Source organism: Bactrocera oleae, chromosome 3 (genome assembly GCF_042242935.1).
Source record: "Bactrocera oleae isolate idBacOlea1 chromosome 3, idBacOlea1, whole genome shotgun sequence".
NCBI lineage: Eukaryota > Metazoa > Arthropoda > Insecta > Diptera > Tephritidae > Bactrocera > Bactrocera oleae.
Window position 1 is genome coordinate 24,383,186 of NC_091537.1, and position 16,909 is coordinate 24,400,094.

At 36.7% G+C, this 16,909-nt stretch overlaps 1 protein-coding gene and 1 pseudogene across 1 annotated transcript; one reads left to right on the plus strand and one right to left on the minus strand.

The window, feature by feature from the left end:
- Positions 1 to 66: 66 nt before the first annotated feature.
- On the minus strand, positions 67 to 15,411 carry LOC106618436 (uncharacterized). Its single transcript, XM_036373503.2, has 7 exons — positions 15,130 to 15,411; positions 5,360 to 7,869; positions 3,428 to 3,553; positions 3,197 to 3,338; positions 2,994 to 3,134; positions 2,708 to 2,927; positions 67 to 1,954 (listed from the first exon to the last, which is right to left on the minus strand). Exons 2-7 carry the CDS (start codon positions 7,801 to 7,803, stop codon positions 738 to 740), a joined length of 4,290 nt encoding a protein of 1,429 aa, XP_036229396.2. The 5' UTR covers positions 7,804 to 7,869; positions 15,130 to 15,411; the 3' UTR covers positions 67 to 737.
- Positions 9,814 to 10,424, plus strand: LOC138856404 (uncharacterized; annotated as a pseudogene).
- Positions 15,412 to 16,909: the final 1,498 nt, after the last annotated feature.

Sequence of the window (16,909 nt, forward strand, 5' to 3'; positions counted from 1 at the left end):
TTATACATATTTTGTTTAGATTTTGAACCCAGAGCGTATTATTCCGGAAATAAAATTATATGCTGATTTCTAACGTAAAGCACTGATGAATGTTGAATTTATTTATTTGTTTATATTGAAGTGGTCTCATTGAACGCCATTTAATGATCGCCATTTAACAATCGAGTTACCAATGCGCATACAAGTTTTCGCTCGTTTTAAAGCTCACAAAAGTTCATCTAGAATAATATGCATGCATACAAATACATATGTATGTATGTATGGAAAAGAAAAGCTCGACCAAAAATTCCATACATTTTAACTGTTAGCTTTCTGTTGTATAATTTCTCGCCTCCTTTCATTTTCGTAATTGTTTGAAATAATGTAGTGATTGCATTTATTTTAAAATTTTTATACATGCTAAAATGTGTATAACAACACTTTTGCTGTAAAACTTTGCGAAATAGTGTTTAATTTATCAGTATTTTATTTTAAGAGCAAACAATTCATCTAATTCTTTACTTTTATATAACCTTTATGTTGTATTCATAATAATTTCGCTTTCGCGCAAAAATTTTAATATAAATCTTTCTTTCAGTTATATCTTACAATTACTTCACTTCATCTCCATAATATAAATATTTTTCATTGATTTCCTGTTTTAGTTTTTCTGATTTTTCTGTTTTTTGTTTTGTTTTTGTTAAATATGTAACATTTTCTTCTCTAATGCATTAGATAATGGCTAAAAATATGAATCTCTAAGTAAGATTAACTACATCTACACTACGTTGGTTGCCATTGCAGCTGCTATTGTTGGAATTACTGCTGAAGCTAATGTTGTCACAGTTCGATGTTGTTATTGACCCAGACGATGAAGCTGGAACCGAATCGCTGCAATTTAGCCCTTCCTTGTACTTACTATCACCCGCTCCATTGCTGCTGCCACCGCCGCCGCCGTACGCCTCTAAATCTGGCAAACTGTTTTTGCTTTGTGACGACGATGCCATCGTGGAGAATGAAGCATATTTGGGGTCCTTTTTTCTCGCACCACCACACACCTCAGATGATGGTGCACCATTGTAAAGAGTGGATTTACCGCTCTCGTCCAATATGATGTTTAACTTCTCCTTGCAAAGTTTGCGGCCACCTTTGCCACCACTACCAGATGTACTTGCTCTATGGAAGAGTTCCGTTTCATGTATGTGAGTCGGCTCGCCGACATGATTTAGTCGTGTGCTGTTCGAATTCCCATTCCCCCTTTGGTTATCAGTCAGTAGCTCATGTAGCGTTGAGCCATCTTGTTGTTTGGAAACTTTATAAATAGCCGGACACGACTTGGAGCTCTTTAAATCGTTTATGTCCTTATAGTCGCATAGCTCATTCAATTCAATGTTGTTGTCTCCGCCAGCAGCATTATCTGCATGTCTTTCTGCGCGCCGTCGACCACTGCCATGTGTTGCATTTGCTGTCAGTTGCTCAAATGGCTGCTCATGCTTGTGGCTATTTTTATTCTTCTCGGCAGTTATCATTGGTTCTAACTTATTCGCCAATGTGGCGTCATAACAATTATTATCTTCAATACTACCCGCACCCGCCGGATGCTTATCGTTTATTTTCAATTGACTTAAAGTGATCTCAGCTCTGGATAGTGACGTCAATCCGTTGCCATCGCTTTGGTCGCCACAACCGCCAAACAACATGGGGGTATTCATGAGGAATTCTCTGCTAAATTTCGTTCGGTCCAATTCAAATTTCTTATGGTCAAAATTTTCATTAATATAATTGATGTGTATAGGAGAAGTCTGTAACTGAAGACTTGATCGCCTTAGATCATCTTCGGGAGGTGTATAATATACTGATGCTTTGCTCGCCGAATTCAAAGCCATGACAGCTAATTTGTTTTTTAAACTCTTCATTTTGGCTGCGCTAGGATTGAACTGATCGCCCAGTTGACTCTTGAAATACACTTCAATATCTACAAAGAAGAAGAATTGTAAGTGAAGCCCAGAAAGTGATTTAATTTAGTGTTAATTTGGGTAAAAAGAAAAAACTTTACAAGTTCTTTTTTTCGTTATATCTAATGATTGCAAAAACAAGTAAAAACACTAAATTCGGTCGAACCGAATCTATTACACCCTTCACAAATAAAAAATGTTTCAATATCGGACCTGATTTCAATTGATCAGTTTGTATGTGGCAAATTTCGTGAATATATCTTCTCAACTAAAAAGTTTTACATAGATTGTAGAGTAGCATTGGATAATAGCTATGCCAAGTTTTATAAACATATCTCGTCCAAAAAAAAATTTCCATACAAGGACAAGATTGTGATCGTTCAGCTTGTTTGGCAGCTTATGTTATAGTGGTCCGATATTCCGACAAATGAGCAGCTTCTTAGAGAGAAAAGGATGTGTGAAAATTTCAGAACGATATCTGAGAGACTAGTTCGCGTATTTACTTTAGACATACAGACGGACATGGCAAAATCGACTCATCTCGTCACGCTGATCTTTTATGTATACATTTTATGGAGTGTCCGACGTTTTCTTCTAGGTGTTAGAAATTTCGTGGCAAACTGCCATATAAACTGAACGATAAAAATCAATTTTATATGTGAAGAGTATTCCAGCATCGGTGCAACCGAAATGCATCATTAGATGATGATTAAAAAAAATCGATTGAAATCTCTTTTATATTAATGATTAGGTTTAGGTTTTTAACATATTACCTTCCGCTATATCCTCTTCACAACGACCACGACAATTTTCGAAATAAAAACTCGGAAGATTTTCCAATACTTTATTCAGCGACTGTTGTTGATATTTGTAGCCTTCACGCAAGCGCAAAACTTGATGTGCACTAAATTTACGAATTTTGTTACGTTGGAAGACGTAATTTTCGCGCACCCAGTTCAACTGTCCCGTGGAATAATCACGAACCTTTTTCACCTGTGTGTAAGTAATAAAAAGTACATTTATTGTAACAGAATTAAACAGAAATGATGCGCAAATTACCTGATCGTAATATTGATCCTTTAGTGCTGTTAGATGTGTGGAACCCATGTCTCTAAATTCTTTTAAATATTTGGCCTGAGATGTATAACTACTCTGAATCCATTCAACTTGCTGCACACAGTTCTCTCGTATACGATGCACCTAAAGCGATTCAAATATTATCGTATAAGAAACATTTTCATAAATTGTTGCAAATTTTTTACTTGTTGTGCATAATTCTCGCGCAGTCGTTCCAATTGCTGACTTTTGTAGCACTCAATGCTATCGAGCATGGCATAAATTTGGCGCGCCCTCGGAGACTGCTTGTTGCGCACACAGCAATAAAATCTATCGAATATACCACATCTGCAATAAATTTGAAAGAAGAAACCAATTAGAAGCCGAAAATGACAATACAATAAATCACAATATAAAGCGTTAAGATTGGTACTTACTTGGAGAAGAGTGCACGAAGCCCTTGTACGATCAGCGTTAGCAAAAGAAAGGCGGTAGCAGCAGCGGTACCCGATAAAAGACTCTCGATTTTAACACGGTAGAAGACAATTGGATCGATGTAAATTCTGTAAGTCACATTAATTAGTAAATAACTTCAAAAATCTTGCAATTTAGTATGATATAAATCACATGTTAACATAATTATTGACACATACCTTTAAATATCGGGTTAAAACTATTGAATTAATGTATATGTATGTACATACATACATAGTGAACAGTTACTATAGTGTTATTATTCTAGATTAGAAAAAAGGTTCAAATATGTTCCTGAAATCATATGAAATAAAGTAGTGTTACGAGTATGCAAGGTTGCGAATTTTTTCATTAAAAAATTTTGGATTAAACATTAAATTTTTATTTTTATATCCCGATGTTTGGGTTTAAAAATTGAAATCCTATTATTTGGTTTTAATGAATGTGAAAAAATTTTAATTCTTAAACAAATTCTTTTTTAATACATTTGAATTAATGTTTTTTTAATCCCGTATATGGGACTCAAAAAAAAAAATTTAATACCGGATTAAAAAAATTTTTTTTTTATTATTTATTATAAATAAAAATCAACATCAACCAATAAAAATCTTAATAGGAAATCCTACCATTTTTTACCCTGAACTGGATATATTAAGTTTGCCACGAAGTTTGTAACACCCAGAAGAAAACGACGGATAACTTATAAATGTTATATATAAATGATCAGCATGATGAGCTGAGTCGACTTAGCCATGTACGTGTATCTACATATAAGCACACCAGTCCCTCAGTCGCACAACGTCCTTTACTCCGGAAGAAGCTATAGCATGCTGCCATACAAACTCAACTATCAAATGCATGCTCTTGTATAAAAACTTTTTTATTTGACGATATATCTATATATATTGTCCAAGGCAACGGCACAATCTCGATGAAATTGTTCAGTACTGACTAATATAGCATATGGTATAGCTGCCATACAAACCGAGCGATCAAACTCCCGTCCTTGTATGGGAAACAGATCTAACTACTATAAAATATAGCGGCCATACTAACTGTGCACTCAAAATCAAGATAAAGATCTTTTTATACCCTTTTACCCCCTGCAAGGAATGTATCTGCGAAAGGTATTATAGCTTCGATGCAGCCGAAATTAACGTTTTTTCTTGAATAACTCTTAAATAATCCAGTATATTACTTCTTCGAATTTTATGAAGTGTTTTTTCTAGGAATTTTTAAGCAGTCTTGTTTTAAGATATCACGTTTTAAAGTTTTTGTAATTTAATTCCAATTTGCATTAAAAAACAAGAAAAAACGTTAATTCCGGTTGCACCGAAGCTATAAAACCCTCCGCAAATAGAGATTAGATTATTGCTTTAAATAATAATCTGTGCCAAATTTCGTGAAGATATCTTGTCAAATGAAAGAGTTTTCCATACAAGCACTTGATTCCGATTGTTCAGTTTGTATGGTAGCTATATGCTATAGTGGTCCGCTATCGGCCGTTCCGACAAATGAGCAGCTTCTTAGCGAGAAAAAAACAAGTGCATAATTTTAGATCGATAGCTTAAAAACTGAGGGACTAGTTTGTATATCATTCATACATCATTTATGTATATATTTTATAGGGTCTCCGACGTTTCCTTCTGGGTGTTACAAAGTTCGTGGCAAACTTAATATACCCTGTTCAGGGTATAATTATGCTGGCCTGTAAGCAAATACAAGGCTTTAACTAAATTGATTGATCTAAATAACCACTGAATATTTAACACTTTTGCTAAAAAAACAGAGCACATACATGCACACTATCATGCTTAAGACACATTCGAGGAAATTGGTCTGTATTATTAAAGTGATGATTTAAGATTATACGTTTTTCAGACACTTGCACTTACCTCATAAACGCCGATGAATTGCCCATTATGTTGTAGGCGTAGCAAGTGTAGAGTCCGCTGTCACCACGCGATATGTTGTGCACCAGTAATGAACCGTTCTCGATCAAAGTCACCCGATTCATCACGTCGGCTGTCTGCAAACTAATATTCAACAAATTATCGTCCATAATGAGCGATGTGAGCGGCAAATGTCCAAGTCCGAGTTCTTTGTCGTTGTGGTTAATAATAACCGGTCGCTTATCGGGATCAGCGTGATGTCGTAAAAGCTTATTTGTGGGTGTTACCCATATTACATCTGGCGTAGGACTGCCCGAAAATATACACTCTAGTTTCGCCGTTGAGTGTAGTTTGTGCATTTTCGAATCGGACGATTCCAATATGACCGGTTTCAAGCAATGCATATGTTGTAACACATTCACCATATCGCCTGGATGGCCGTGGTGACACGTCAGTGACTCAATGAGTTCATCAATGTCATCACCCATATCCATTGCTGATGTATCTGCCAACATAACACTACTTTTATATAACGTGGCACGTAGACGACGCAACGTTGAGCTGCTATTGCTTAGCCATTCACCCAACCAGAACATTCGGCAATCGCATATGTAGTCATTGTGTCGTATGTGAATGAAGCGTAAATTCGGCAAATATTTCACGCTCTCCGGTATATAAGTCAGCCTGTTGTCACGCACATTCAGGCGTTGCAATTGACTCAGTTGTCCGATTTCTGTGGGCAAATGCTGTAATGCGTTGTCTGCCAATAGAAGCTCGTGCAGGTTGGGTGTGTTACGGAAGAGTGTACGCGTAAGTTGGGTCAACTGTTTATTGTGTTGTATGGAAAGGACACGCAAATTGGACAACACCTTTGGATCGACGAAATCGTTGTTGCGCGAAATAAAGTTACCAATCCGTTCCAGCGGTGTTGAATCAATGCGTAGAACAAGTAATGCACGCTGCGACATAAATACGCCGCTTGGCAATTGGGTGAATTTGTTGTGACTCAAATCGAGTTGTTGCAGATTGGATAGCGGATGAAAGAGTATCGAGGAAATGGTGCTAATGCTATTCATCGACATGTTTAACATAAACAGGTTCGAAAGTGACTCGAAGGCTTTGCGGTCTATGCTGTTTATTTTGTTTTCGGATAAATCTAAATAACGCAACTTTCGTAAGTTGTAAAATGTGTTCTTGCCAATTGTCTCCATGGCGTTATTTTGCAGATACATCTCGCGTAGTTCGCTATTCAACGCGAAGTAATTATCCGGAAAGGAGAGTAAACGATTATTCGACAGATCGAGCGTTTGCAGTTCATGCATACTTTGAAATAGTTGAAAGGGCAAAGTCGTCAAACGATTGTGGGCCAAATAAAGGCGTTGCAGCTTAAATGCACCACTGAAAATGTTACGCTGCAAATCGCTTAGCAGATTGCTTGTCAAATTCAAATCTCTTAGTTCGCTAAGGTGTCCCAAGAATTGCTGATTCAATATATGTATGCGGTTATCGTCCAATCGCAGCTCGACTAAATGATTCATGTGTTGGAATTCGGAGAGTGCGCAACTTTGCGTGTCTATGTCATTGCGGCTTAGTTTCAAAACTCTCAATCTACGCACGGTTTGGGATTGTGCCCAGCGTGTGCATTCTAATTTATTTGCCGTTAGATCTAAAGATTCCAAGTATTCGAAATTGGATTTGTAGTTTGAAAAGAGCGTATCCATTTGTAGGTCATGCACATTGCTGTACGTCCATTTAAAATGTCGTACGCTTTCGTACTGTTGCAACTGCAGAGACTGCGCCTCCTCAATAGGATAACAATGCTGCAACAGTATATAAGCGTATTTAATGTACATTTTCGAACGCAACTCCGTATTGACATTCGCAATAGTGGTATTCTCGCAGAAGAATTTGAATACATTCACATCTTCCCCGCCACCAGCAGTCTGTTCCAATGTAGTGGCTACATCTGCATTATTAACTACGTTGCTAGTTGAATCTCCAGCTGATGGCAGAGAAATACCATCCATTACAAAGGATGGTATTTGAATTTTATAGCCCAACACGTTGATTTCATGCTCATATTTTTTCTGTGACCGTTGCGCTTGCGACTCTTCTTTTACGAACGTCGAGATACAAGAGGCTGGTTGTTGTTGTTGAATGAGAGGAAGAGACGGTAATATTGAATCAGTTAACTGTGGCCGTGGTTTGGATGGTGCTGCATTTTGTTGTTGTTGCGCAGCTTGAAGGTTAGATAAATATGATTCGTCTGCCACTAAATCTCCGGAAGCGGCGGCGACGGCGGCAGTCGCAAAACCTACATTTGCGGTTTTATAGTAGTCCTCATTTGCATTGGCAGCTGGCGAAACTGCCCTCACATCCACAACAAAAATATTTTCAAAAATTAAGAATAGAACCAATATCAGGGAAATCTTGGATATTGTTTCCATTTTTCAGTATATAGTTTCAAAAATTTGTATGGCATTATGTTGACATTTTTTAGCGGCATATTATACCTGTGAATTAAAAGAATTCATTTTTTTAAAGGAAAATTAATCTCTTTAATTTTTAAGCTTATTAACTATAACCGAAAATACCTAACATAATATGGATTTGCTCGAGTTCAAAGTCGAGCATACACATGTAACACATGACTGTCAAAATGCATACAAAAGCTAAATAAAGGGATTACGTACATACATACATATGTATGTATATGAAGGCATTGCTTCTCCTTCCAATTGAAGTGGGCGTGCGTGTTGATGTTATATGACAAATGGAAGGATCTACAAGTTTTTAACTGACCATTATTACCCACTTACTCAAGACAGTCGAGTCTACGTAACCGGAACGTACTCGAATTTTTATCCGGTCAAGAACAGAGTTAGAAACCATTACTTTGAGTATAATATCCAGTTAATCAATTTGTTTTTGATTAATTATTATTTTTTTATTTTTTATTTATTATTAATTTAACAACGTAGCCACATTAATTCAATCAAATATAATATATGGTACACACAACAAATGAGAATTCTCATTGATTTCCCAAGTAGAATAGTAAACCGACTGACACCGACCTCTACCACCGCACGTTAGCATTACCAATGTCAAATGTCGAGGTCAAAGTTATACGGACTACACATTTTATTCGTAAATGACAATTTGAAGCATGCTTTAGCATGATTTACAATATTTTAAACCACTATAAAGTATCTAAACTTTTAAACTATACACCATACCATTTCAGCGGTTCAATTCTTAGTTAAAAGTTTTTTTTGAGGACATAGAGACATGGACTCGGTAAAACCTATTTTTTCTGAATGAAAGCTTAAAAAGAATATTTCACTTAATGTTGGCGATTAAAATATCTATACAAAACCCGTGTCCGTTCAGTGCATCGGTGAAAGGCAATAAAAGAATTATGAATTTGAAAGAATAACACTGCATAGAAAAAGAAAGAAAAAAACAAAACAAAACAAAAACATTGGCTGACACACGGTTCTTAACAAATCAATAGTACACCATCGTCGAAAGTATTTAAATAAATGTGCGTATGTGTGTTCTTTATGATGCATTAAAAGTAAAATCAAAGGTACTCCCGAATAATTCAACTTTCTTAAGTACATATGTATGTATATGTATCATGTGTACATTTCGAATTAGTATGTATGTGCAGGTCTATATGGTCCACCTTTCCTACGCTTTATAAAATGATCGGAATCAAAGATCAGACACAGACATAGACATAGACTTAGACCTTACGTGTATAACTCATATGAAGAAATTGAAAATGGCGTGACTGTAATCACGAATGCTCTTAATACAGATTTTCATTACTCCTTGCCCTACGCTGCGACTTAAGTACAAAATGAAGCCCCCTTAGTGAAACAAAGAGCTCGGGTCTTGCAGACCAGAATTGGGTATCGCCAGCGTGTCTGGGGTTGAATTCGGAAAAGACGGATCTTCTTGTGTTTGCAAGGAAATACAAAATCCCTCCATGTAGGTCCCTTTCGATAAATGGAACACATCTCTCTCTCTAGGATCGCACCAAGTACCTTAGGGTAGTTTTGGACAGCAAACTTCTGTGGAAGCACAACGTGGAAGAAAGAATGAGAAAGACCAGGCACAACCTGGGGACTTTCTCTCTCTCGCTTCACTATGCATAACGGGAGCTCTAAGGACAACTCCAACGGCGGCTCTTGAACTAGTGCTAAACCTGCCATTTAAATGTCTTCGCTGAAGCTGCGCGGCAAAATCAGCGGGGCGACTACTGGTTGCAGGAGAATTTACATATACAACCTTCGGGCATAGCTCGGTTGTTGTTGTTGTAACGGTTACCTATATAGCATAGCTCGGTGGTTAATGACGGTTCGGCAAGCACCGACTACATGATCCCACTTTTCAATTGACAAAGAAAGTTCAGGGTAAGCTTAGAAAAAGACGGTTGGCGCAAAGGCATGTTAGCTGCGTACAATAAAACATTTATACGGATGGCTCGAAAATGGAGAACGGACTTGGTGTGGGCATATACGGAGTTAGGCATAAGGCAGCCTTTTAAGCTGCCGGACCACTGCAGTATATTTCAAACAGAGGTCTTTGCTATTAGAAAAGCCGCGGAGCTAGCCTATCAGCGACAACTCCACAGTTAATATCTAAGTTGTCAGCCAAGCAATCAAGGCAGTAAACTCGGTTCGCATATCAGCCAAACGTGTCTTGGGAAGCAGGGCAGTAGTGGAACGAAGGCAATGAGATAGTGGCCGGGATTGCCAAGAGTGGTGTGAGACTGTCATCGAATATTGTGATCGACATTGGTAAACCCATGCATTGTCTTTACGATGATTTGGACAACAGCATTGCAAGGAAGATTAAAATTCGATGGAATGATCTATCAGGATATAAAACTGCAATATTCATGTGCAAAGCGGTAAATCAAAAATACACAAAGTTCCTGCTCACTCTTGATAGAAGAGACTGTAGGAACATGATTGAAATACTCAATGCTAATAGTCTGGTGGCGGCATACGCCTTCAGAATGGGACTGAAAGATCGAGATGACTGCAGGAAATGACGAGAGCAAGGCCGTTCCCACGACAGTCGGGTCTACGTAACCGGAACGGACCCGGATTTATTCCGGCCAAGGACTGTCAACTCGGTAGAATTCTGCCGCTACAACAACGAGAGCAAGGCACCAGGCAAACAATGGAACATCTCTTGTGCACTTGTTCCGCACTAGCAAGGCAACGCTTAAAACATTTGGGGGCCCCACGATATGAGATACTGGCAGAGGTAGCGATAGTGAGGGCGCAGAATCTATTAAAATTCTCGTTAATCGCTGGCATCCTGAAGGATGACTACTTCTCATGTACTACGTAACGGTACTACACCTGGCACCGCTAAGGACAGAAACTGGTATATGGGTGGCTCCCAAGCAAAAATGAGTAATAATTGAGTCAAATTAAAAAAGATGCATTATAAATTCTTAAACAATTTCTTTTTTTAATTTTTATGCTCTCACAACTCGTTGCTACTAAAACTAATCGAGTTAGATATAGGGTTATATATAATTTGAAAGGTCTTGACATAACCTACAAAACAACGCTATGCATGATTAGTTTGGATATTGCGTTATAGACGTGTAAACATGAAGTTCACTAACGCCGAAATTCGCGCTATTTTAAAGTTTTCCTTTGTTAAAGGCAAATCCGCTAGAGAAACGTTCCGTGAGATTAATGGTGTTTTGGGGGATGGTACTCTATCACTTCGAACCGCGGAGGAATGGTTTCGACGATTCAGAGCCGGTGAAAACGACACCATGGATAAGCCAGCCGGCGGAAGACCTGTGACGACAAATACCGATCAAATCATGGAATACATCGAGTTAGACCGGCATATGGCATCTCGTGACATCGCCCAGGAGATGGGAGTTAGTCACCAAACCATTTTGAACCATCTGCAGAAGGCTGGATACAAAAAAAAGTTTGATGTTTGGGTGCCGCCTAATTTGACGCAAAAAAACCTTCTGGACCGAATCAACGCCTGCGATATGCTGCTGAAACGGAACGAACTCGTCCCATTCTTGAAGCGGATGGTGACTGGCGACGAAAAATGGATCACATACGACAATATCAAGCGAAAACGGTCGTGGTCGAAGGCCGATGAATCGTCCCAAACAGTGGCCAAGCCGGGATTGACGGTGAAATTGAGATATCTTCATGAAACTTGGTATCTTTCTTGGTACCGTAAGACGGTTGGTATTGCAGATGAGCGTAATCGGACCACTGCCACTCCCACAAAACGCCATTAATCAAAAACAAATAAATTGCCATAACTAAGCTCCGCAATAAGATACAAGACTGTTATTTGGTACAAAGGATCACATTAGTGAGGGGCATCTGCAGTTAAAATTTTTTTTAAAAGTGGGCGTGGTCCCGCCCCTAATAAGTTTAATGTGCATATGTGCAAAGCTATAAGCTAAAGCTATAATAACCAAATTCACTGGGAGCAAATATTTTTAGCACCTCTATTGACGTTGTGAAAATGGGCGAAATCGGACTACAACCACGCCTATTTCCCATATAACACCATTTTCAATTCCATCTGATTCTTTCACCTTCCACTATAATCTCAAACGAGTATACCATTTGACTTTGCGAGAGTATAAAATGTTCGGTTACATCCGAACTTAGCCCTTCCTTACTTGTTAATTATATGCTTGGGATTACATTTTTTTCAATCCGGTATTTCGAATTAATAATTTATTCTAATTTTTTTAGGTTTTTAGAATTACAATTATTGTTTTTTTTTCATTCCCGTATTTGAGATTACCTTTTTCGATTCAGTATATGAGATTTAAAATTTAAGAGTTTTTTTTATTGAGATTTTTGGGATTATTGAATAGCAAACACTTAATTCAAATGTGAAAACAATTACTTCTTAGTGCATTATTTGCAACCTTGGTAACAACTAACTTTTTTTCATCTAGAAGAGTTAACAATATAGTTTCGTGTAGAGTTTAATGTCATCTCTAGAAATTGGTCCAAATTGATACGTTGCTTATAATAAATAAAATTTTCAATATACAGCGGTAGTGTACTGTTGTAGAACACTTCGAATCATGGTATCCATAGCGTATGTATTTGTATATAGTTTGTGTGTCATACCACAAAAGGAAATCAATCAAATTATCAGATAATTCACTAATATACCATACAAATCGAAATTTGTATGTAAGCTGCGGGGAAGGGCATTTTGACGAACCTTCATAGTGTTAAGACTATAAGCACTAGGAGATTTAATGGTTTGCAGCGTAACCCTTTTTCCACCCACTATGAACGTATTCGTTGTTTTGACCGTAATTGTGTCTTGATTGAATGCATTAGTTAAAAGAGAAACGGAAACGCAATCACAAAACTCAATGAATAACTATGTAGACATGTGCAATACACAAACATATATGTAATTTATACAAATGAAAACAAAAAGCTAAACATTTAATTCATCGATTTTTGCCATACAAAATTCTGCAAGAAATTACCTATTTTGAATCACAGTATCATTGAGACACAAATATACTAAGTTTGACTTTATATTAAAACTAGTAACATTTTACAAATATACAACAATCATTACAAATATACAATAATCAGCGAATTTTTAAGGCCTACAACTACATATGTATGTATGCAAAATGATAAAGCAAAGAAAACGAAGTATCCAACTTGAAAAAATTTTGGTTTTCTAAACACCGGTTAGATACCTCATTTTGCCCTTGGATCGTTAGATACCCAACGGGGATTATGTCGTAATTGCGTTCTGAAACTTTTACCGGTATAACTCGTGGTTATCCTCGACTAAACGAAACCTCAGCCACTCAAAGTATTTACCGAATTAAAGTAACAGCGCCTATGCAGACCTCCAAACTCTCTCTCAAATCCAATCAGTAAATGGAAACATCGAAATTCGATAACTCAATTAAACAAAGAGTAGAAAAAATGGCAAATGCAATGTGTGCATAAAACTCTAAATGCCCGAACTTTTTCCAAACTCGTTTTTCATTTAATATTGAATGATTTGTGGTTAGAACCTGTCATTGTCGAATTAATCAGTTCCACCATAAACTTTTAATGAAAAAAAATTATTGCGAATTTAACCAGATTTCCTGATTGGCTGATTAACGGTAAAAGGGTGCACTGCAATAAGAGCAGAGCGATACTATACAAGTGATAATAAACTAATATAATACTTATCAATAATAACATAATAATCTCTCTGTAATACATTATCTAATCGACCTTAGCTGTTATCTTTAACCCATAAAAGTCAAATTGAATCAAAAGCTTTAAAATTATTGGGTTACTTATATTAAATATAAACATAAAATTATTTAATTATTTAGCTATTATTCGATTTGTTTAAATAACAATATCATATAATTTATTTTGTTTTGAATAATTCCTCTCAATGCAGCGTTTGCTTTGTAGTAATCCAGCATTACTTGTCATGGGTATCCTAGCCATTTTTTTTAATCTCCAAGCCAAGAAGTAGATTTTTGCGTATTAAAATCAAAGACGCTTCTGCCTTTTGGTATTCAGGCCTATAAGTTAGGTTTTTTGGTTAAATTTAAGATGGTAGAAACTCTCAATTTCAAGTGTATGTGTTCACTGCAACTGCTTTGTATTGTCTTATTTGATTGCCGAGGCAATCTTACCTAAGCAAACTCTACGAATTTCGTACCACAGGAAAATATAAAAGTAGCAAAAGCTACACATCAAGTTAACATACATCTATACAATCATATGTATGTACCTACGTATCTTGCTGATGTACGTACTTGCAAGCAAGCATAACTGGAGTAAATTGATGCGTAGTCATCAACGTGTCAATAATTAATAATAAATAAAAATAGCTTTTTTGATTTTGTTTTGGTCCAAGGCCTCTTTAATACGTTATACATGGAAGTATACCTGCCCATAAAGATTCATACATGTAATATAAAGGCATGTAAGTTTTTCATTACATTCACATATAGGCAAATATTACTTTAACCGTTCTTATCCTTTGCTACATTTTTACACGCGCAATAATAGCCATTTGTGGCCATTGAATAATCCATATTTTGAACTGTGGTTCAAAGAGAAAACACAATAATTTATGTAATAACATCATTACAAGTTCATTGATCGCGGAACGCAAAGATAAATTCTAATGATACCGGTCAGTTATTGTCAACAATTAAACTCTTATTATACCTCTTAAACCATTTTCAATCTAAGAAGCATATCTAACAAATGTAAATAATCTTACGTCATATTTTTTTATTAAAAAAGGCTATTGAATATTTTATTCACATAACTATTTACAAAATGTGGGCTCATATAAAAAATTATATATTGATTCATGCCTACAGCATTTAATTAGATATATAACGAAAATTATAAATTCACATTACAATACGAGTACACAAAGATAAGACATATTTGCTCAAAAGCAGGTTTCATGGTTGACTATTATAAATGGTAACTATTTATTCCCAAAATTCCTATGAAAATGGTAAATATATGATTCCACTCATTCCTTCCACTATTAATGTCATAAGAATACAGTTAAATCTTTAAGCTAAACAGCTGCATTACTAGACATTTGACAAATCACTTAGTCCAAATTTTTAATACTTGTCTTTTTCATCCCTATTATATGTGTATATGTATGTTTGCGTAGGTCTTTGCGATGCAATAAATAATTTTTTTTGCTTTCAGCGACTAGTAACCACTTACCAATTTGATAGCCACTTCCATTTTTGCACTTTCTGCCTCTACTTTTTTAATAACCAAAATGTGAAAATTATTTTTCTCCAAGGATACTACACGAATATTATTCAATATTTGTTTTGGTTGCTACAAAACTTAATGTATACCATTCAAATAACTTTTTAACCAATTCCAAACGTTATCATTAATTTTTTTCCAATAGATTTTCTTTTCAGTGAGTATAAAACGTAGACGACCAACTATGAAAGAACTTTCCGCTTTTTCCGCACAACGAATACAAGAAAAACTGAATAGCGAAAGAAAATCGTTTAACTGAAAGATGTCGTAAAAAGGAATATCGATAAATGATATGTAGAAGTAAAATAAAGAACAATTGAGAACAGGCATGTTAAACCAGCGAGTGCACGAAATTTACAAATAGAAAACTGGTAGAAAAACTAGATTTTTCGAATATCAAAAGCAAATATTCATATATTATCAATAGTAATTATGATACCACATATCTTAAGCAATAATGAGTCAGAGCGAGAATAATCTTAGGTACCCTTTTTTTATCACAGACGTGGCGATTATTGCACAACGAACTATATTAACAGTAGCATATCAAATAAAGTGAAAGGTACTTTGCATGCCAAGTGGCAAGTCTGAAATCATATTAAACCATTATGTCCTTCCGATGCTATTCTAGGTTATCCCAGCAGCAGAGATTGTTATTGATGTTATAGCTTATACGCAAAGTTTTGTTGTAAAATTAGTTGTCATCGAAATCAGTCAACGGCAGGCCCAGATAATGGGCTGTTTCGGACCATAGGGAGAGGGGTAATAGATGAGTGGGATTCATTAGTCATGTAAACATATTAGATTCATGTGCAGCCTCATTATATGAAGAGCATGGTTAAGGGGTCGATTCTGGATATTTAGAATTAAGTTGCGCAAGGATCACTCTAGATTGGCGAGGCATCTGTAGCTTTTTTTCTGTTATGAACCGGTATCTTCTGCCTCACAATGCAGTTTTTCGACGGTAGTCATCAGTACTCATCCTGTTATCTTATCTGTTCTGGCACGTCTGAAGCTTTTTCGTCTGCATTTCACTGTATCCATGCAACCAAATCGGTGCTACGTAGTTTATAATGGGCACACGGGCTGTCATGTGTAATGCCTAAAATCTTAAGGTTGTTGACAGTCGGAATTTGGATGCCATCGACTGTGATATTAATATCCAGTCTGTCAGTCGTGAATATGGTCACTGTGAATTTAGTGGGAGAGAGTGTTACGCTCCTTACAGGGAATAAGCGAGAAAGAAAGATCAGTGAGATAGCTGTTAGTTTCGAGATATGGAAGTTGAAACATTAGGGGGGAGAGGACACCACCCTGCGGAACCCCTGTTTATTTATTCTTAACTTTGAATTTCGACCTCGAAATAGTACAGATGATTGCCGATCGCTCAGATAGTTCATTCATCGGCCGGTTCTAAACTATGCCGCATCGATACGGTCGTCTGGATACAGTGAACGCAGACGAAGAAGCTTCAGACATGTCAGAACTTGCATCTGAATGTCTCCGGTCGAACACTTACACAGCAAGGACCGTATACTCTCGGTTAAGGAACACAACGAGCTACTCTTCAAGCAGTTTTCGCAATAACCATCCTGCAGTCACCTGCTTAAAGCGGAACCGCCTCCTAGGAACATCAAGAGGTTCTACGTCGACGACATTGAATAGTACGCCAACCAAAATTCGGAAGCAACAATCTTCAAATATGCACTGACCGCCGTTTACAGTGGAG